General features: G+C 32.0%; 1 protein-coding gene across 2 annotated transcripts in view; it reads left to right on the top strand.

Moving 5' to 3' along the window:
- Sp1 (transcription factor Sp8) overlaps positions 1 to 22,552 on the top strand; it is a 157,629-nt gene that overhangs the window by 86,630 nt on the left and 48,447 nt on the right. For both annotated transcript variants that reach the window (XM_088204133.1, XM_088204131.1), the window contains exon 3: positions 21,448 to 21,543. In XM_088204133.1, coding sequence (XP_088060259.1) covers positions 21,478 to 21,543 — 66 coding nt within the window. In that variant the 5' untranslated portion in view covers positions 21,448 to 21,477. The remainder of the gene's footprint in view (positions 1 to 21,447; positions 21,544 to 22,552) is intronic.

The following is a 22,552-nucleotide window of genomic DNA, read 5'->3' as shown; positions in this document are numbered from 1 at the left end:
TCCGCGTAGGACAGGGAGCCCGTCTTCACCGCGATCGCCTCGTTTCGAGGGCCGGTTGCGACACTCTTCGTCTGAAGGGTGCCCTCTTTCTTCGTCGCGGCCGTGTTTCTCGTAGGTGGGGTCATTGTTTTCTTCGCCGCCGGCTTCCTTGCCGGGTCGGCCTTCGCCGAGGCTGAGCTTCTCGGCGCCATCATCTTCTGGTTTTTTCCCCCTCTGCTTCCATTCTTCACTTGCTGCCAATCGGAGGCGCGAGTCGGCACTTCCGCTGATGCAAACCCCGCAAATGTGTCAACCACGAGGGGAGCGGTAGCTGCAGGAGTAGTTGTCGCGTAGTGTGCGGTAGCTGCTGAAAGCTCAGCGGCCGCAGATGACGCGATGGCCGCCGGTGACGCGAGTGCCGCGGATGTCGCGATGGCCGCAGATGTCGCGGCAGCCGCAATTGGGGTTTCAACTGTCCCTGCTGGTGTTTCGCTCGTCGTCACCACCAGAAGGCCAGCTCGTTTGATTGCTGTTTCAAGGGCGATGAGTGCGCTCTTGACCTCAGTTACGCCCTCCTTTATGGGATTATGCACATTTGGCTTTTTCTTAATAAAAAGTTCAAGTTCGGTGATCGCCTTTCGCATTCGTGCAAGTTCCTCCATCTCGATTCACCCGGAAAAACTCGGAAAAACTCACTTGAACACCGGAAAAACAACGGAAAACCCCGGTACCCGAACCTCCCTCCGTGGGCTAGCCGACCCGCCCGGAAAATTCTCCCGGAAAATCCGGAAAACCCGGGAAAACGGAAAAACCCCTGGGACCAACCAAATGTCGGAAAAGCTCGGAAAAATCTATGAAAATCCAGGGCTTTCCCACTTTCCAATGAAAATCCTTTTTCCACTGCACTGTCTCTGTCACTGGCACTGTCCCTGTCACTGGGTCAGCTCAACTCGTCAATGCAAGGAGCGACCCAGAGTTGTCCAGCACTACACCAGGGTCTGCTCAACTCGATTTGAGGAGCAACCAGCTGATGATGCTCTGTTCCACTCTTCAGCTGGGCGGAGCACCCGGCTCATGCGTCACCAGCATGCGCGCACACAGCACTTTGTACACGCAGCACGTCCGTCCGCGACGAGTGTCGAAACTTATTACGATCCTTTTGTCTCTTTTGTTTTTGTTAATGGTTTGATTTTTGCAGCGAATAATGAATGAATTATGTTTCCTATCTGAATTGCTAAAATAATGCATATGATTTACACTTATATGTGTTAACACATTCTAGTCACAAATCATTGTCTTTGGACTATTGTTTTATTCTGAACAAATTTAAAGATTTAACGAACAAAGTCAAAGAGTGTTTAGAGCTGATTTTTTGCCGTGTAATAAAAGCAGACGCGAGACTTTCTGAATCAATGAATTCGTCCCTGGACTCACTAAATGACTAGATGTCCATGCGCTTGTGAATACGATACATCACAAAATAATAAAGGTCCATAATGTTATAAATACAATACGTCTGACGGCACAAAAATACACAGACAAAATAGAATAAAAAATAGTTTACTTTACTTATGGCTTATGAACAAAACTCATTCGGAAGAAGCGTTTGCTTTAAATTGATTGATAATACCTGCGAGTATTCAATCTCGTCGCTTAACGTCAATAGACCTACATATTTTCGAATGAAAATTTTCAATTCCAGCGTCGTTTAGGTACGTGCGAGACGTGTCAGCGGTTCGCCCCGTAAATTATTAAACATTTTCACGCCATTGTGCTCGAGTAACTGCAAATTGAAATCACGTAGCGGCCATCTTCGACTCTCGCCCTACAATAATGGCTGCTCTCTTCGACGGTAATGGATGGTTAGAGTCATCTTTGCGGTTAAAATGCATCTTTACTGCCCCGGTGCATGTGTAAACACCGGGCCGTGGCCGGGTGGTAATGGATCCGTTTCCTCTTCCGGACAACACATAACAACGGCCGTTAAACGGCTTTCGTTACGATGGAAAGCATCTCTCGTTGAGAACCACATGTATCGTAATCTCAACGCCAATATTGGACTACTTACCGACACCTCGGATAGAGATTGTTCTCGGATCGTGCAGGAGTATACTGGATAATGTTCGATTGCGAAATTTTGCGGTGCAGTGTGGCTAGAATGCATTTCGAATGTTACGTGGTAAATTATTCAACCATGTATATGTATCTACAGATTCACTGGTATAATTTAGGTTGGATGTCTGTAAATTAGTAGTAATCAATATTTTTCAATATAGTTTAGTCGAAAATTTACAACAAAAAATGTTGACTGGCGTCAATGCTATTTTGATCATTTTTTTATTTGCTCACTGGTGAAGATCGTTTTTTAATTGTTATTCTTAGAACCAATTCCTAATACATATATTTTTTAATTCACAATAATTGTATACAGAACGTTCTATGCAAATATCGCAGTAGTGTTGGTAAGCGTAGCTTTTTTAAAAATATAATTTTGTAGGTATGTACATTTTTGGAAATGTAGTTTCTTTAAATTGTATCAATAAGAAGTTTTCAATGATAAGCTTATCTCGTTTACATTGATTCATATTAAAGAAATATCTTTAAAGACGAGCAATACCCATGTCAAACAATTCCTTAATTTAATTCTCTCCAACCAGTCAATGCAGCCATGTTCTTTGTATGAAGCTAAGCATCTCCATGCCTTGTCGCAATTTTACTATGTGCATAAAAAATTTCTACCCCTGCTTGAACATCACTCCCAAGTCATTAACGGAAGTATTTCTGCTTAAAACATTTCCGCCTAAACTGTACGAGAATTCCATCGAGAAATGGGATCTGTAAAATGTGGTAAAACTTGACGATGTTGAAAGGCAGTCCACCTCCACAGAACTCCAGGTCTTTCTGTAAAGAGAATGAATCCGAATTTGTGTGAATACTCTAGAACATGTAATAGATATTCCGAGTTATTAATAAATAATAAAGAGGACCCAGATTGTAACCCTGTGGTACTCCAGAATGAAAATACTCGTCGGAGCGACAATTGCCTTAACTCACATATTAACGGCGGCGATTTAAGTAGCTCGAAATATGTGATTACTTGATGAGCAATGATCTTGACTGTCACATTTAAAGGCGAAAATGTGTTTATTCTCAGAATCCCATATTTTTCGAGCAATTAACCTTTTCGAACTATGTGGCTTTAATTCCAATTTGCTTTTTGTCAATACCGTAGTTTACCTAACGTAGTTTTCTTTGATGTCATGCACCTTTGAGCAAATTCTCATCTGACTTTCGTCAAAGTATTTCTCGGTTTATGTGCACGTTATATCCATGGGTCAGTTTAGCTAAACTCGTATGATGGCCCGGTCTGCCATAAGTCTCGCGATCGCGGACGGGCCCGGGCCGGCCGCGGGCCTCGGCCCCTGTAATTAAACGGACCCTACCCTGTAATTAGGGCCAGTAAATTTCTGGACGGGGACCCTCTCGCGTTGGGCCTGCGCCATATATTATAATGCTCCGTGTGTGCCTCTCTAATGTGGGTACCTAATATCTCAGAACTTATTGTCCAATCATACGTGCTCGCCCTCGCCCTCGACAATGCATAATAATTCTTACGACTCTTTTTTATTGCGAAGCTCTGAAATTGCAATGATGTCACTTTACAAAGTACAAATAATTTAGCTAAAAAAGTGTGAATCGTATTGAATGGATAAACATTAATTTATTGAAATGAACTGTAAGACTTTTTATTTTTTTTTGTTTTAATCAGAATCGTAGAAACATATTAATCGTCACTAAATAACAAATTGGGCAAATTTAATTTGTAGCGCTGCTGAACATCGAATAATACATAGCAATCTTCTAGTGACCGCTTTGTGACGTCGTGAAGTTAACTTACGTGGTTTATTTTTCAAAGCAAATGCTGCTCTTATCTCCACCTACAATCTAATCTCCAATCGTTTGGATTAAATGGGAAAAGTTCAAAAGTTCAGAAGGTGGGAAAAAATACTAAGACTCATTTAAACATCTGTGTAATTTTTATTATCATTATTAATAATTAAAATCAATTATATATATTTTTGATAGTCAATTAGCTAAGAATTTCTGAATATGTATTTTTTATAATATAAAATTTTTCATTAATTATTGTACTATATGAATGTTTTCATTGAATTTAAATATTTGGATCATAAATTTTTACCAACTTTTTACAGAAATACTTTATTATTATTGTTATTAAAATATCTAAAAGGGCATAGGTACTTCATGCATATATCGTTAAGCAATATCAGCCATTAATCATCGTTTTAAACATAAACCTCTGGATAAACACTATCCGAAATGAACATCAATATCAATCATCAAACCTTTGCCGTCTGCCCATATATCCTCAGTTCCTTTTCTTCATGTTTCAGCATTTTTCTCACCATTCGCATTCTACAAAATAAATTACTTATCTCCCTAAAACCATCTGAGCCAGGCATTTCGAATGCATCGTGCGATTTTTCTAAATATATAACACAAACATACTTTAATTAACAAAAATCCCATAATAAATATTTGCATTAAACTGTTATTTATCAACGTTATTATATAATATAAGACTTCGTGTATTGAATAAATTAAGATTTTATATCCTAAGATTAGTATGATAAATAATAATTCTTGCTTAGAAACGTCTGCCTCAAAGAAATTATATTTCACGTTAAAACTTTTGTTACTGTTAATTATCGGTTAGAGAACGTGAAACCCCACAATTATGATTGCCAAAGGATCAGAGCTGGTATGATTGGTCGGCAAAGGGAATGATTTCTTTCCTTTGCCAGGATCTCGTCCGAATGAGCCCCGCGGCTATATCGGGAGTTAGAAAAACTTCTCCCATTTAATTCCAACGAATTATCACTAATTTTGGGAATTAATATATAATATATATTTATTATAAACCTACCTTAGACATGGGCGAAAACATCTGTATAATTGTATTTAATTTGTGGGAATACCACAGGACGACTATAAACATATATCTATTTATAATTGCCCTATCGAATAGGCGAGTGATTGATGATTTTTTTTATAATTAGATCTTTAGATTGTGAGAAAAATAAATAACTGTAGAACCGTAATAAAGGGTTTTAAGTGATAATTTTAATTAGCGCACTTGAAATATGTAATATTTTATAATTTATTATTTAATTCAAGGCAATGTTAGTATTTTCTTTAGAGAATCATATTTTCATATAGACTTGTTTCCACGCGATGACGTGAAAACCAAGTGTTCGGTAACGCTCTCATCAGTCGGTTTTAATTAGGAGAAGACTACGAACGGTAGTGGTGGTGGTGGTGGAAGAAGACGATCGAGTAGGAGGCGGCTGCGGGCAGCTGCACGAGACGAACAAAAGCCCAATATATCAAAAGGCCGCGTAGAGCTTTGGCCGAATAAAATATGGCCACTCGGACGTTTTAATCGCGATAATAATTGTGATTTATAAACCGGTGGTGTTTCGTGTTACTAAACTAGGCCTCACCCGCGCGCTATTTTCACGTAGGTACCCACCTATTCTAAACCGCTTTTGTTTTATATCGTAGATACTACAAGAAGGAATTCCTTTCGTATATAAATTTACTGTATAAAAAAATCCTTTTTATCTGAAAGTAGCATTAGTGAATATTTATATTTTTGCCTATTTTATAAATTAAATAATTTATTGTCTATAGAATCAAGATATGGCAGTGATTTTAATCGTTAGCAATAAAATATAATTACCATTTGCATACGAGAATAAATACATACATATATCGCTTTTGAGATGAAATTTATTACGTACATAACTATGTCAAAATGTATTAAAATATTGTTATTAAGTGAAACAATGTAATAGAGCGTTGGAAAACAGTTTTTTTTTTATTTAATATTTCTCAAAATAGTAGGTCATTAAAACGCAAAAAATAAGTGTCAAATATTTGAGTTTAATGTTTGCTCAAATATATTACACTTATTTTCTGCGTTTTAACGACATTTTTTTTAAGAAATTCTATAAATTGTATTTATGATCATGATTCCTAAAATAATATACAATACCTCTAGCATTTATAGTATATTATATTTTTTTTGTAGCTAAACTTTTCTTGAACTTAAAATGTTACTATGAACACAACTTAATTTAAAAAGCTAATTTCAATATTCTAAAGAAGTAAATATTTGCTCAAGGCGTTGAAATAAATTTGTTTTAAATTTTGAATATACGAATTTGTGATTATTATATAATTATGATTCCGATTGATCATATATTTTGTTTTAATCTCACAGATGAATTATGTGGTTATTAGGTGATTAATTAAATTTAATTAGGTCGTACACAGGCCTGCCGAGAGAAGGGGGGAGAGGGGACAAATTCTCAAGGCCCGACTCTGAAAAAATCATAACAAAAATATATTTATAAAACAAAGTATTATAAAAACCGACCTCAAATATTGAATCTCAACTAAAGTACATTTTTTTGTGATGTATATACTGATGTATTTTAGGTATATGTTCCTTCAGCCTTTTTTATACAAACATTGCCTTCAAAAGCACCCACTTTCTATGTAGTACTTTCACAATAAACATTATTATTCAAAGGAACAGATAGTAGTTTTTTGACGCACGGTAACAAGCGTTCCCACTGCGACTGTGACAGCACGATTTTATTGCTTTTGACATGAATTTTTGCCCTTTGAGAAGTGATAATAGTTTTTTACACTCTTCTATTGGCCAAAATTCAGTTTAGATATATTTAATTAGATTCAGATACTTGATAAAATAGTTCATCAAAAATTCTTTTTTTTTCGAAAAATAAAAATTCTGATTTGAGGATACAAACTGATATTTTGAATATATTTTTATTTCAAGGCATTAAAATAATAAAAAAAAACATAAAAGTGATTTTTTCAGTTTCATTAAAAAAATGACAATCATTTCAGGATAACCTAATATATACAGCAGTTTTAAAATTATGTTATAAAAATAAGAATATATATATATGATTTTTGCTGGGCAAATAAGTTTTTAGATAGACCAAGGCATTTAGGGACGAATCATATAGTATATTTTATTTTTTTTAATAAATATTCCTGCCGTTGAAAATACATTCCTTGCTTTCTGTTGATATTGGCTTAATTGTGAGCAAAGATGTATATTAAAGATTTACATTTTGAGTCTGTTTACCTGTTAGTTGCAAACTCTTAATTTCGTGTACTAAGTTTATTATTTTTTAGCGGAGAAATATTATTGTGGTTTATTAGTTGTTTTCTTAAATTTTTCTTTGATTGTTTATTAATTATTTCAGTGTTTGATTCTTTAATATCTAAATTAAAAAAGTCGTTCTAATAAATCTTCCCCATTATTCAAATTTATTTTCATAGGAACAATAATTTCGAAAATGGTTTTTATTGGCAACACGATCAGGCTTTTTATATACAAATTAATTAAATAAATGAACTGCTTGTTTCGTTTTTTGATTTCAGCGCTGCGAACATGTCTATTGATAGAGTTGTATAATTTTCAGATATTTTTGTACAGTAAAAAATCTTGGCTTAATTAAGTAGTAGGACAGGAGATTTCACAATATCCTGAAATTCCAGGGTTGTCTCTACACAGAATCATCAGTAACAATTCAGTGATTAGGTTTTATATTTTTATGATAAATTGAATTATAATTATTGTTGGGTTATTATTATTGCAACTATCGCCAACTATATTTTCGTAAAATATTCATTAAAGATTTTTAACTTATTTATCATTGCTAGAAAAAACAACGTATTACTTGTAGTCCAGTCAAATAAGGGTTTAACCTCGGAATGAAAGATAACAAGCTGAAATTTTGCACAGACCTTTGTTTTGGCGTTCTAAATATATGGTGAAAAGTCTCAAAAGATATCGTGTCTGCTAATCAAGATATTAAAGGTCAAAGGTCATAAAAATTGTTTTTTTTTTGCAAATATCTTGCCTCCTTTGTATCGCATGTCATTAGATGTTTCACAAAACTTATAGAAAATAAAATTTTCTACAAGTTTGTTATAATTTATTTCTTCGTATGGTTAATGGTTTTCGAGATATAGCGCGGGGAGTGGGAAGCGCGCACCCGTTTATAGGATAACGCTATGTAAACTACGGAGCCAGAGCTACCTGCACATTCTTCCACAGTTTCATAGGAAACATCGCAAATTGTTATCTGCTGAATGAACCCATCTAAAGCATTATAACTTTCAATCTCCATATCTTCAAAAATCATCATCGATAATGCAAAAAGTAATAGCGTATGGCCTCTGATACTTCTTGCAAAAGCGTGACCATCCAACATTTTGTCGACAGACTTCGAAGCATAAATTGTATTGAGAGCTTCCTTGATTCCGCTTCCATTCATTATATACCTTATGCATCCAATAAAATACACAAGCATATAAAAGCCTCCTAGTTTCACAACTACTCTGGACAAGTCTGAGTTAGCATCTGAAGCTGCTACGATTTCACGTGCTTTTATGTACAACGGCTGATCAAAAGTTATTAAGCATATTCTTTGTTCATGTTTCTTGGCAGTGTTTATAGTACACTGTAATGTGGTGTAAATTGTGTCCATATTACTCGCAGGATGATGAATAAAAGTAAGAAACAGAATCCGAGAAGTTACAAAGTTCTCATTGTTTTTTGTAAGTTGTTCAATAAATCCATTCCACCCTGGCAACGGTGAGATATTTTACCACTTTCCGTACATCCACAACAAATCAACTACATTAAATATTTGTTCGGTTAGTTCTTCTACATCATTAAAATTTTGAACTTGAATCTCTTGCTCAATCCGGGTACGACATGATTTTCATACACTAGAAGGGGTATATGTGATAGTGCTGCTAACTCCTTTGCACTTGGTTTTGTTGTAAATTTCTTTATGCGGTCATCGGATATAACTTCAGATTTTAAAGTTATTATTTTTATCATTCCCATTATATAAACAGTATAAAAGCTATCAAGAGTATAAATATTTTTCTGCATTATCCGCTGCATACTGTACTAAGGCACTTGACTCTGATGGTTGATTACGAGGCTGTGGGTGATAAGCAGCTGAAATTTAACATTTTACAGTATCACTATATAAAGCGAAAAAACCTAAACTTGACAAAACATCCAAAAGTCTTTTTGGACGTTTGGCCTATCTGTATTTCTTCTATGAATAAATACAGATAGGCCTATTAATAACTGCGCAGAAAAGGACCGTTTTCGTATGGAAGTCATTATAGCATGACTTATAGGTGTGTATTTCGTTTTAAAATCCCCGTCTTTCCTTTTCTGTTCTTTATAATAACTTCTTGCAGAAAATGTAATAAAGTTTTCGGAATTTCTTCATTAATATTTTACTCGGGGGCGGATAGGACTTGGTCTCAACAACAGAAGATCGAATATCTTCTCTAATAATCGCCGCAGCAGCTTCCACTACGCGCAAGTGTTCTTCTTCCGAAGTGCCTTTTTTATTTTCATACCAAGCTATGAATAAAATTTAAGCTTGAGCATCGCGAAAAGAAAAAATAGGGTATGATCCAATCTTCGTTGTAATTATAATATCAGTTAAATATTTTTCTCTTAATTTGGAAATGATCTTCTTATCATCTGGTACATACTCCGTAAGGACATCTCTCAACTCTTTCAATTTTTTCGCACAAATTTCTTGTCGAGCAATATTTCATTCTTAATTCCTAATAATACAATGAAGAAAGTAATAAAATTATGGTTCAAACGACTTGCCGAGACCACATTTTTCACGATTGTTTACTTTTTCAAAGCTTATACCAAGTTAAGCAGGTAGAAATACTCGCTGGATTCTATAAACGGATGTACGCCTCCCACTCTTCGCGCTATATCTCAAAAACGGTTAATGATACAAAACAAATATTATAGCTAAACTTGTAGATAATTTTATGCTTTACAAGTTTTGGGAAGCATCTAATGACGTGCTACGCATAAAACGCGAGATATTTGCAAAAAAACAAATAATGTGACCTTTGACCTTTGATATCTTGATTAGCAGACACGATATTTTATGAGACTTTTCACCCTGACCTTAGAACATCAAAACGAAGGTCTGTGCAAAATTTCAGCTTGGTATCTTTCATTCCGAGGTTTAGCCTTTATTTCGCCTTATTTGACTGGACTATTGGCCAGTTTGACTATGGAGTTATCCATAGAAAGTATTGTTTTAGCATGTGGCAACCGTTTGCCAAATAATATAATGACTTTTGTCAATAAAAAATAATTTGCATACCAAACAAAATTTTAGTGAATCATAACTTTTTAAAGAAATGCTTCTGAAAAAATCCTTCTATTGTCACTGGTATTAAGCTACGCCTTAATACCAGTGACGATAGAAGGATTTTGAGTCGTCGTCAATAGTGGACAGTGTATTTTTTCAGAGCTTTTTCCTTTGAATTATCTTAAAAAATCATAGCAGCTCATTTAAATTTCGGAGCAATGCCTCTTAAAAACTTTTATATCCTTTATTAAGAACCAATGTATTTAGGGAACTGGAAATATGTAGTATCGGAATATTGAATTTCTTTAAAATTAACTTAAAAAAAATATGTTTATTCGTTAATTTTATAATGGTTTGTGATTTCAATAAAAAATTAAGTAGATAAGATTAATAAAAAACAACTATTTTAATACATGTAATTCAATACAGATATTTTAAATCTTGTACAATTTTAATTCAAATAAAAATAGTTTAATAAATTAAATAACGATTTATATATATTAAAAATGGCAAAAACACTAGTGGCTTTTCAAAGTATAAAAAATCGTTGAAAATCAAATAAAATACTATTTATAAAACATTTTTTAAACTATAATATTTATTATAGTACTATTAATTTATAGAACAATGTTTTATCGTGATTTTTTAGGTTTAAATATATAATATTTTTGGATTATTGTACTTTTACAAAAATCCAATAGCTATATTGGCTTACACAATATGATAATTTAATTTAAGGCAAGATCATAAATTTTGTTTTTAATTAAATATGCCATTTTGCACAACATAATAAACTTGTTTTAGTTATATTATATTTTTTTTTAATAATCTGAATATAAAATAATAAATGAGCAAGATCGTATTTATGTTCATATTATAATGTTTATTAAAACGAGTGTGAAAAAAATAATCAAAATTTCATAACCCAACATTATCCGCTCTTATTGTACAGCAATAAACGGCCACGGGAGCGTGTTGAATTAAAAAGACTGAATTATTTTAATGAACGCACAAAGTTTAATTAACACACGTCTTATTTGGAATACCTCTGCGCGTATGTAGGTGTGCATGTGCGATTTAAGCAATTCTTATGGGCGTCGGGAATGCTGTCTTAATGGGAAATGTGAATTTTCCGACATAGAGAAAACTCGTTGCCATTGATAACCATAAAAGAGGATTAATATCAGATTTAATCAAACTTATGCATAAAATTAATTGCGGTTAATTAAATCCCATAAAAGCGGCTCTGTTGCTGCTGTTACGGTGATCCGGCGAGTTAACGAAGTGCTATTTTAACGTGTAAATTATTATTATTATTATTTGTGAACGAGTTACAGCACCTAGACGGCGTTCGATGTGAACTCTTTTGATCTGGTTCAATTTTTATGTACTATTGTTAATGGTTTTTTCTTTCTCAAAAAAAAAAGTAATTTTTCACGTAATAAAATAAAACACTCTCACAATTGAAATTTTTGGCTTGAATATTTAATTTATGTGTGTATCAGATACGGATGATGAAAATTCTAAACTTGCGTTGAAAAAAAATAATTATTAAATTAAAATAGCATTGTATAATTTTTTAATCATCACAATAACAGCGATACCTCTATTCAAGTATGCTGATGGCATATCTGTATAATTTTTGAATTGCTTATGAATATTAAGTTTAATATATGAATTTAAGTAAATAGCAAACATTGATAATTTAATGTTCTAATATTAAAATTAATAATTATTCTAAATTATAATAAATCATTCGCCATAAGTTTTATGCGTATCTGGGAAGAGCGAGGGTAGCATGTTAGTCGATATCACGGAACATAATTAAAAGTGGGCGGATCGAAGACAGGGCCGCTTTTGGCCTCAGTTGCCCACTAATATCCAGAACATGTGTATGTACATATATAGACGTGTACGTAGATATAAAACATATTTATACACATCCAATACGGCAACTAATTAATATCGAACGTCGATAATATTTTACCTGTTTTTTTTACATTCAATTTTTAATAGTAGGTATTATATTATTTTTTATTTATCTAATTTTAGTGCTCACAAAACGAGTTAGGCATTTAATATGTTAATGAAAATAATACAAAATACCTAATTTAGTTTTACACGAAGATTTAATTTAAAAGTCACTTATCTTCGTAGCTCATGTTACATATTTGCCTTTTTGAATCGAGCCATATATTTGAGTATGCATACATAATATAATTTATATAGACAATTAAAATTCATTGTTTTAGTTCCCTATTTTACCATCGTGCTGCACAAGTAATAGTAATTGTATGGATACATAAGTCAAACGTTGATATCATCGTGGTTTTATGTAAATCGTCATTATTAATATGAGAATTCCGCCTTGAGTATGATAATTAAATGAAAGACATATTATTGTAATATATTATGAATGTGATATTAATTATTTAATATACGTTTCGTCTCTGATTCATAAAAGTTACAAAAGTTTGTGCGGCTCTGCATATTACAAAACAAATTAGTTTTATTTTGCACTATACTGCAATAATCACACTATATTCGAATTAACTAGTCCTGGTTTTTAAAATATAACGCACTGTTACAGTAAAGTTATATTTTAAATGACGTTTTAGTTAAATCATATCCAAAAACATATTCACCAGTGTATATATATTTCTACTAGCGTAAATGCTATTAAACCGATAAGCGTTATTAAAATTATATGCTGCTCTAAACAGTGCTTAAAACTTAATATCAAATTTCTGTTCAAACTCAAACCTAAACCTAATGAATAATCTAAAACCAAATTGACCTAATGAACATTTTAAAACTAACCATAGTCTTAGTTTCATAAATTCGTTTTGGTTAGGATTAGGTACGATGTATATTTTATCAGGATGGGTCCTTGTGCCACACATGCAGAAAAACAATCATGTTATTATTTCAGTATAAAACTCAATGTATTTATTAAAATAATATATTCATAAGCATTAAAGCATATTTTTATGATAACACTGAATTCATCTTAAATTTTACATACGATTTTTAATTCAAGCTTATGGAATTATTATTATTATCATTTTTTTTATTCTCTCGGTTGCACCGCCATTATGAATAGAAGCGTGTAACCTGTAATTTTAACCCTACAGTGTACTTTTCACTGCGGGAAAAACTACACAGTGATCCTGCCGAGCGCAATTGTCGCACATCACAAATCTCCATTGTAGCCAACCTCCGTACATTGTGGGCCTGGCTCGTCCTTGTAATTCCCATTGTCGGCGATATTTTTTCACATTAACACCCCATTCGCCGAGATTCGTTGTTGTTACTGTTATTGAATTATAACTCATACACGACGCCATTATTGTGTTATTGCGCCACCGGGCGGCGTTATTGTGGAGCGCTCGTTTTCCCCACGGGAGCTTAGCGAGCTTTTGAAAGCTCCGCTGAACCGATAATCCCGCAGAAGATCATAAATTTAACAGTTATGTATTATGTGTACGCGTACGTAATTTAAACAACCAGTCTTTTTATATAAAAAATTGATACTTAAGTTTATGTAAATAAATTACCATGAGAAGATGCAACACGATTTAGCTATTTATTTTAAATGAGGTTGATTTTATAGTTTTTAATTTTTTTTAAAGCTGAACTTTTATATTTAATTTAATAATAAGCAAGAAGACACAAGACGTCTTATTTTTTGATAAATTGTAAATTTAAATTTACCAAAATGTCTAAAACTTATTTATGCACTTTACAACATTATAAATATTGCAATGTTTTAAGACCGAGCTTAGTTTAAAATTTTTAGTATAAAATTTGCATAATTTATTTTTATAAATTTTACCGCTATTTTTATTGGACATAAATTTTATATCTGAGGTCAACGTAAATTAGTATATAAAAATAATTTCTTAGCTAACAATTAAAATAAAATCTTTTTAATTATAAAAACGTAAAAATTCAGTGATAAAAAATATTAATATATTTTTTAATTGAATATATCAAAATTAAATATTAATCTTAATTTAATTAAAAGCAGTTACTATTTAATTACATTTATTAAAATATCTACTACTATAATTGCAATGTTCCAGGTAATAAAACACTTTTAAAATTTGCGAGAAATAATCGAAAACTTCTAATAAGTTAATTAGGTCTAAATTCTTCTCACACGTTGAAATTATATATTTGCTTATAAACCACTGAATCAATTTAAACGCAATGTTGTTATTCTAAAACAATCTTTAATTGATTATGATTTATCTTTGTTTCTCTTATTTTTATTTAAAATCCCTATAATCGTAAATTGATATTTCTTCCTTAACTTCCAATAAGACTGAAAATTTATAAATTTTGTGTGATGCGAATTACATGAGCTTTTATATATGCGTATATATTTCATACATTTGATTTTAGTGCTTTGCTTTGGAAGCTAAAATTGCTATTTTATGTATGTACATGTTTTAGATACACATATGCCTTTAACAATAAGACATTAAGTGTAACACTTGTAACAGTCGAAAATAGTTGCTTTTGCTAGATTTCTAAAAAGCGACCATTCACTTATATTTTACTGAACTAAAATATTATTTTAAACAGAAAAATTTTACAATATAAAATTAAACCATAAATTTTTTTTTTTATTTATCCGTATTTTATAAAAAATCAACAAATTTTAGTAAATATTTACATTTTTATTATATTTGCAATAATTAGTACAATATATAAAAAAAAATGTTAACATATGCATAAATAAAAATGCCTACAAAAATAGTCTACTGTTGTAATTATTGTAGTTTTCTAGTAATACAAAATTTTCTGTGTTAATCTACTTAATTTTCTTGTACGCTGGGATTAAACCTGAATTATATTTTTGTCACAAATATATATTAAACTTACGTATAAAAAATATGAGTTAATATATATATGATATGTTCTTAATCACATTAAATGCAATAGCCAATTTTATTATTCAATAGCGATATTGATAAATTTAAAACTGGCCAAAAATATGTTATTACTATTTTATTTAATATATCAAAAAGCGGTTCCGAAAAAATAGTAATCAAATTTAACCTTACTTGATGTCAAAGCTTATGTTTCATCTTCGTATGCAAACTTTGTTATAAACAGAAAAATGTTAGTCAATAGGAGGGCCCAAAAACAAGTATTACTTCTCAGAAGTCAAAAATTTACGTCAAAAGCAATAAAATCGTATCAGTGATGGCTTTTAACGTAGGTGTTTGACTTATAAGAAAAAGATAATTGTTTTTTGCGACCTCTTATTGGTCAAAATTTGATTTAGATATGCTTCATTTGATTCTCACTTATTGTAAATCATAATTTTCTTATAATTTTTTTTTAATATGAACGTTAGATAACCGAGCGTTTCCACTGCGTGATTTTATTGCTTTTGGCGTAGATTCTAAACATGGAACTCCCTTGATTTGGCCAGAAAAATTCATGTCATTTAACTAAATACTATGAAACTTGATGAAATGGAAATAGTAAAAAAACGCACGTCCTTTTAAATAAGTCTACCCACTGATATTCATTAAAAAAATTGCATTCGTTTTCGGCGGCCCTGATTATAGGCAATTAAACAAAAACGCATACTTTTAGTATGTTGAGATTGTTTAATCAATTATATGCATTTATGGTTTACCAATGAATATGCAAATTATTTAACAAAATACATAAATGCACTTGACTAATCAAACGCACCATTATTTTATTTTCGTAGAAGAAAAAACGGGAAATTACTTCGCCACAATATGATCCCTAGTATTTTAATTGTAACGTAACGTAGATTAAGCTCGTCGACTTTAGAAAATGGTATCAGGGCTATTTTAAGCTATTTTTTATTGGAAACAGAAAATATTGTTAACTATCTTGTACGCGTAGTAATTAATTCAAGCGGCGTACACGAGGGAGTTTAAAAGACGGTTAAGTTTTTAACCTCTTCATAAAATTAAAAACCGTGTAAAAAACCGCGATAAAACTGCGGAATACCGCTTTATATTCTTGGCGCGTAAGAACGTAAGGTGTTATTAATTGAATACAATTAGGCCTAATTAATTGCGGTTATATTAAACTCGCAGGTGATTAATATTACGCTCATTAATTTGCCGCGTAACGCTTTCAGTTAAAAACGCATACAACAATCGGACACGTCTCGTCAGTATCAACTGATACTTGAATAATGCAGTCAAAGGGAAATAAACGTTCTCGCAGAAAACAAATCTGAATATAAACCGGGTGTAATCAAACACCTTTTTCCGGTGGGCTCAGCATTGTAAAACCCCATAGAAAACATTGCTCAATGGAGGGTTCGAATACGAATAGCTCTCTCTTCTGGAGGCGTGAACCGTTTTTTGCGCATAAATTTTTAGCGTGTGTGCTCGTAATGAAAATGACATTGTTCCCGAAAAATGGTTACCGTACAATATGGTGTATATATTTTTTTAACGGCGGATTATCATGAAAGCTTTTTCGTTTCACAGCTTTCCCGTCCGACCCGATGCCTTTGTTTTCGAGCGTTAGGTATAGCGCTAGATATCCGTTGAGCACGAAAGGTTAACAACGAAATTCCAATGTAATTAATCAACAGCATTACGTTAATTATAGGGTACACACGTTTTCAACAGCCAAAAATTAGTAAGGCTTGGCTTAGACAATATATATACATTTTAATATACAGGGCGTCAAATTTAACCATAAAAATAACAATATTTTCTGTATAATATATAAATTATTTTTGTTATATTGCTGGTTAAATAGTTCACAATGCCTCAAGCTATTTTTATCAATGTTAAATCTGTCATATTAACTTTTTGTGTTTTTCTATTAATACGAAATAGCAATACGGTTGATATTTAAAATTTCATTATCAAATAAAGAAATCGTCCCGCCTTTCAATCTTAGAATACATTTTGTAAATCATCTAAAAGTGATCAAATTAAAGTTCTTGATTGATTTTTATGATTTTTCATAAGGCCCAGTAGGGCACACAAAGAAAGGGTGCCGAGGGGGTTTGTTGTAATTTGAGAAGTAGCACCGGAATAGGGTGTGGTCGATTGGGCTCGCGCTCTGGTAATAGTCCGGATCCGAAGGGTGGCATGGTTTTCTACCACCTGGACCAGCTGCGGGGGTGGAGCGGGAAAACCCACCTCATTATCCTGCATCCTGGCACAGCTTTGTCGCCGTCCTCGTCATAGAAAATCTGGCAGTGCTCCCGTTATGCCTCTATAAATTGCGATATAATTAGCTATTTTGACATAGACACACATCAAACAAATCCGTTGTCCGTCAACGAAATCGATCTCGCCACACCAATCTATCGCTGGCCGTGTAACGAATATTAAAAAAATTCAGATAGCATAATTGACGGCTACACTTTACATAATAGCACACCGGTCGTAAGTTTATAACAGTAATTTACAAAGCAACAGTGTCAAATCGTATGTATATACTTTAAATGATAGGTTTTTTGTGCGTTACACGAAATTATACGATAAGCGATACACACTGCCCAAAACAAATTTACCGATAACTCTTTTTTTTAATCCGTCTCTATAAAATATTTACGGTGACCTTTGTGTGGATTTTCCACAACTACCGTTTCAATTGCACGTACGATGTAAACGTGTCATTGTCCATCGTTGTAAATATTGTAATAAAACGCGATAGATCAGTGTTCTTATAAATAGCATATTTATATAGGTTATAATTAGCGAATCATTTTGCATATTCACTAAAGAAACACGGGCTAGGTAATCAATAATCATTCACCAGCATACTTTTTTCATATAAATATATGTTTATAAATTAATTACAAGTCATGTATAATTATATACAAGTCATATATAAATAAGTCACATTATCTTTACAATTATAATTATTTAACTGAATGACTAAAAAAATATTTACCATATATATACATACATATATATTTTGAATAAGCAAGATACATTCTTAGACAACTTCTATTTGGTTAATTTCATTGCCAAAGTCCTTCAATTAAAAACCACGACTATCATGAAAAATAATATATTTTAAATTGATTTTTAAGCTATTTATTTACATATATAATATAATTAGTTTTATTATTAGTACAATTAATACATGTACGGTTTTCACTGTTTTGCGGTACCCCAGAGAGTAACATATGACCCAGATTGGACCGAAAAGAGCAGATGACTCAGGTTGAACCCTTGAGGAACTCCTGTAGGGATGAAATAAATATTTTTGACAATAAGCCATCTACGATCGCTCAAATAACTCAGAAATAATAAAGTTAGATTGTCTGTGCAACCGATGTCTAACAATTTGTTTTCTAGTAATATAAAAAACTTTGTTAAAGTATTTTAAAAGCTGTACAGACTAGTTGTATTCCCGTATCAAGAGATTTTGTCAGTGTTTTGGTGATAGACAAGAAGATAATGACAGTGGAACAGGCAGGACGAAATCCATACGGTTAGTCCAACATAACTTGCCAAAAGTGATTTTAAACGCAACTATGGATAACTATTTCAAATAATTTAGCAAAGGTTGTAATTTATCTTTATTTTTTGAAGCAAAATATGTGTAACTTTTGTGCATTTCCAAATATCACAAAATAATAAGATCTTAAAATTCAGATCAAAATTTTGCTTCAGAGGAGAAGAGAGACTACTTTCGCAACCTTTAAAATAAAATCGGGAACCAAATCATGCCCAAAATAACCTCCTGTCACCAACGTCTTAAATCTATATTTAAGACCTAAGCGCTTAATTTTTTTATACTACAAGAAGAGAGTGCAAAAAGTCCTCTGAAACAGAACGGTAAAAATTGTGCGAAACCATCAGCAAAATTTTGTAATCCGTCTAACTTTTCTATCACAGTTTAAGTACTTTACATACTTTAGTGCGTTTAATATTAATAAATTTTTAGATTGCTTTATAATATAATTTTTCTAGTTTTTGTAATAACTAATCATCAAATAGTTAACGCGCGATATTAATGACTGAAACTGCTAAATTTGATTGAAGATGTAACAAAACTTGCCAAAAATGATTTAATACGTAACTATAGATTATTATTTCGAATAATTTAACACGAGCTGACAACACTTTGATTTGTATATAGTGTTTTATTCACTATAAATTGACTTTTTTTATGAATAGCCACTTTGTGTATTAACAAGGATAAGGAAATGTTGACATCTTGAGAATCACATAAAAAATACGCTTTAATGGAGCAGCGTGACTGATTTAAAAAATAAAATCAGTAATCAAATCAGGCCTAGAAATACGTCCTGTTATCAATTTCTTAAAGGCATATTTAAGATGATGAGATGAAGTGACTGAGAAAAGTAAAAAAAGACTCCTTGAAAACAGAACGGATATATTGTGCCAAACCCTCAGCAATATTTTTTTAATCGGTCCAAAATTATCTTTGTTAAAATATATGTGGATTGGTATGCTGTTTTTTTTTGCAACAAAGTTCCGTAGTTGAGCTTATGTATAATATTATTAAGGTACCATAAAATTTGTTTTTAATAACAATCGTCTTCAAAAAAACTACACGTGCTAGAAAAGTTTATATATAAGTCAGAGTAATTCATTTATATTAAATTTTAATAATATCTGCTGTAATCTTACGTCACACGGTGTCTTAAAAAATATTTTTATCCAATCAAAAAAACAATGATGACAATAGATTGAACTTCATTAAAAAAATAAAACTGAAGCGAAATTTATTTTATGTTAAACATATTTGTAATAAACAATAAACTTTATTCATGAACACTAAATGTATTATTTTTTTTTCATTGTGTACCTCAAAACAGCAATTAAAAATATTTTGTCGTAATAATGATATTTATTATAGTAAAGATATTAAAGTTTGGAAGTCAGTCTGTTATTTTAAATATACATAGCTTAAATTTGAAACAAGACAATTTGCGGTAAAAAAGAGTAAATTTTTGTTGCCCTTGTTTACCGCATTATAAGTATTACGTAAAATATATTTTAAAGCTAATAAAGTGTCAAAAATGCTCAACACAATAACGTTTTTGGTCCTTCTAATTTATATCCTAATTATATGTATGTTTTATTAATCCACTATATTAAATTAAATATACAACCTATTAGAAAAAATAATATTACATTGTACTTTTAATTCGATGAAAACCATAAATATGAATTTAAATTATTGAATTACTTTTTGAGCAATGAATTAGGATTTGTAGAAATAAAAATATATTGATTCTTATACTAATTATTTTTTCAATAATTTGATGGTCTAACAGTCTTTATAATATAAAGAGTAAACGTTGCATAACTTTCACACGAGTTTGAGCGTATTATATATCATACTTACACACATACAATACCTATGTGTGTCGATTTTAAAAGCTTTACGATTCTCATAGGTCTATCCCTCCTCCCTCATACTCCTCCCCCATGCCCCCCGCCCTGCGATACGCCCTCCTCGATCCTTCCATACAATTAGTTGCGATGTTTCCGCGCGTAAGGTTTCATTAACCGGAGGCTCCAATCAAGATATCATAATCGGAAACAATTCAATACAAAAAGTCATTTTATTGCACTGTGCGCTGTAATAATTATGTTGTGAAGTGTTACTATAGTGAGTTTTGAGTTTAATCGAAAATGAATTGCGCCTATTATCACGGTGCGCCTCAGAATTACCCGGATTTCAACTCGGAGGTATATTTTTATTTTAATACATATTTATTCAGATCGTGTAAGAATGTATAGAAATTGTAAGTAATCTGACTTCGCCTCTTAATGATACAATTATTGTGTATGTGGGCTAACAAATCGATGTATGATTGCTATTGAGTGCCATCTGGATGCTGAGAAACTAAAGATGATACCGGTTGCTGGTCTCCACGGCGCCAGATTGTAATTAGCGGGGCTAGGGTATAATTATAGGGCGAAATCACCTTCATCTCGTAGGATGAGATAGGGTGAAAGGGAACCGACGGATCGGTCACAAAAAATGGCATCTTATGAACAAACGTTTTAACGACTTTCCAAAAACAACACGATTTTTATGCGCTAGTTAAATTAATTATGTTCACAAAACCCTTAAGATTATTACCATTATAATATATTTAAGGTATATGACTTTTGTTATTATTATTTTTTAACTATTACCTAAATATCTCATGCTACTTTATTTTTATTTTTAGGTGAGTACCGAGGCTGATCGAATTGTCAAAATGGAGTCACCCAAAGCTGAAGTGTTGCATCGCAAGTTCAACGAATCACAGGAATCTTTAGATTGGGTAATGTTGATAAACGTATAATATCACTAAAACACACATAACATACCTTTAACACCCATGTAAATACATCACGTAGATATAAATAACATTTAACATATAAATTCAATTCGTGGGAGGAGAAAGCGCCCGTGGCTCATCGCGCAAAAAACAATTTTGCAGACACTATCTCAATCGTAGCGGTTTTATTGTTAACAATAAAAAAATATGTTCCATTGACGATAGTCATTGTTCCGGAGTATCGGCGCTGTGTCCGGAATATTAAATTGTTTTTTGCGCAAATTAATAATTGTATTATATACCGACGTAATCGCGAGTTGACTCTTTAAATATGGCATGTTCGGCGCGAAATCAAAGTCGGTTTTGGCTTTGATAAAAAAATATATCGTCGATCGTTAAGTCACGTATGTAATTTTACCAATGACATAATTCGATAATGCGGGGTCATTTGTGATTGGTTTGGGGATATTTGTGAGATTACGTCACTTACACCGCCGCATTACAATGTAATGACGTGTAATTCGAATGTTAAGAATAAAAAAAAACGACAACCACAATAAGATCGATAAGTGTGTAGTCAATCGGAGAGTGCGATATTTGGATATGACATTTCACATTTTTTTTTCATTGTATTCAATTTAATTTATGTTTTCTAAACATATCATACCAGCTTTAGCATATATTTTATTCTCAGTTATATTCTTTAAAAATATATTCAATTATTCTTATTTACATAAAATTGACTGTGAGTAGGAAATTCCATCCTAAGACACAACATTCCCGGGGTTTTTTCGATTGATATATATATTAATTTATATATGTATACTATATACTAAATAATAATTATAAAATAGGGCAAAAATTACGAATACAGATAATTGTGTATAAGATTTTTTAAATTAAGTATATATTTTAGTAAATATTATTCAACGAAAGACAAATCATAATGTGAAATTTAACAACTTTATTATTGAATAATATTCCCAAAGTAAATTAAATGTTTATTTATTAC

Source organism: Plectrocnemia conspersa, unplaced genomic scaffold, assembly GCF_051122295.1.
Source record: "Plectrocnemia conspersa isolate PC_06_02 unplaced genomic scaffold, ASM5112229v1 ptg000014l, whole genome shotgun sequence".
Classification (NCBI taxonomy): Eukaryota; Metazoa; Arthropoda; class Insecta; order Trichoptera; family Polycentropodidae; genus Plectrocnemia; species Plectrocnemia conspersa.
Note: the sequence above shows the minus strand (reverse complement) of the source record. Positions and strands in the feature narration are given on the sequence as shown.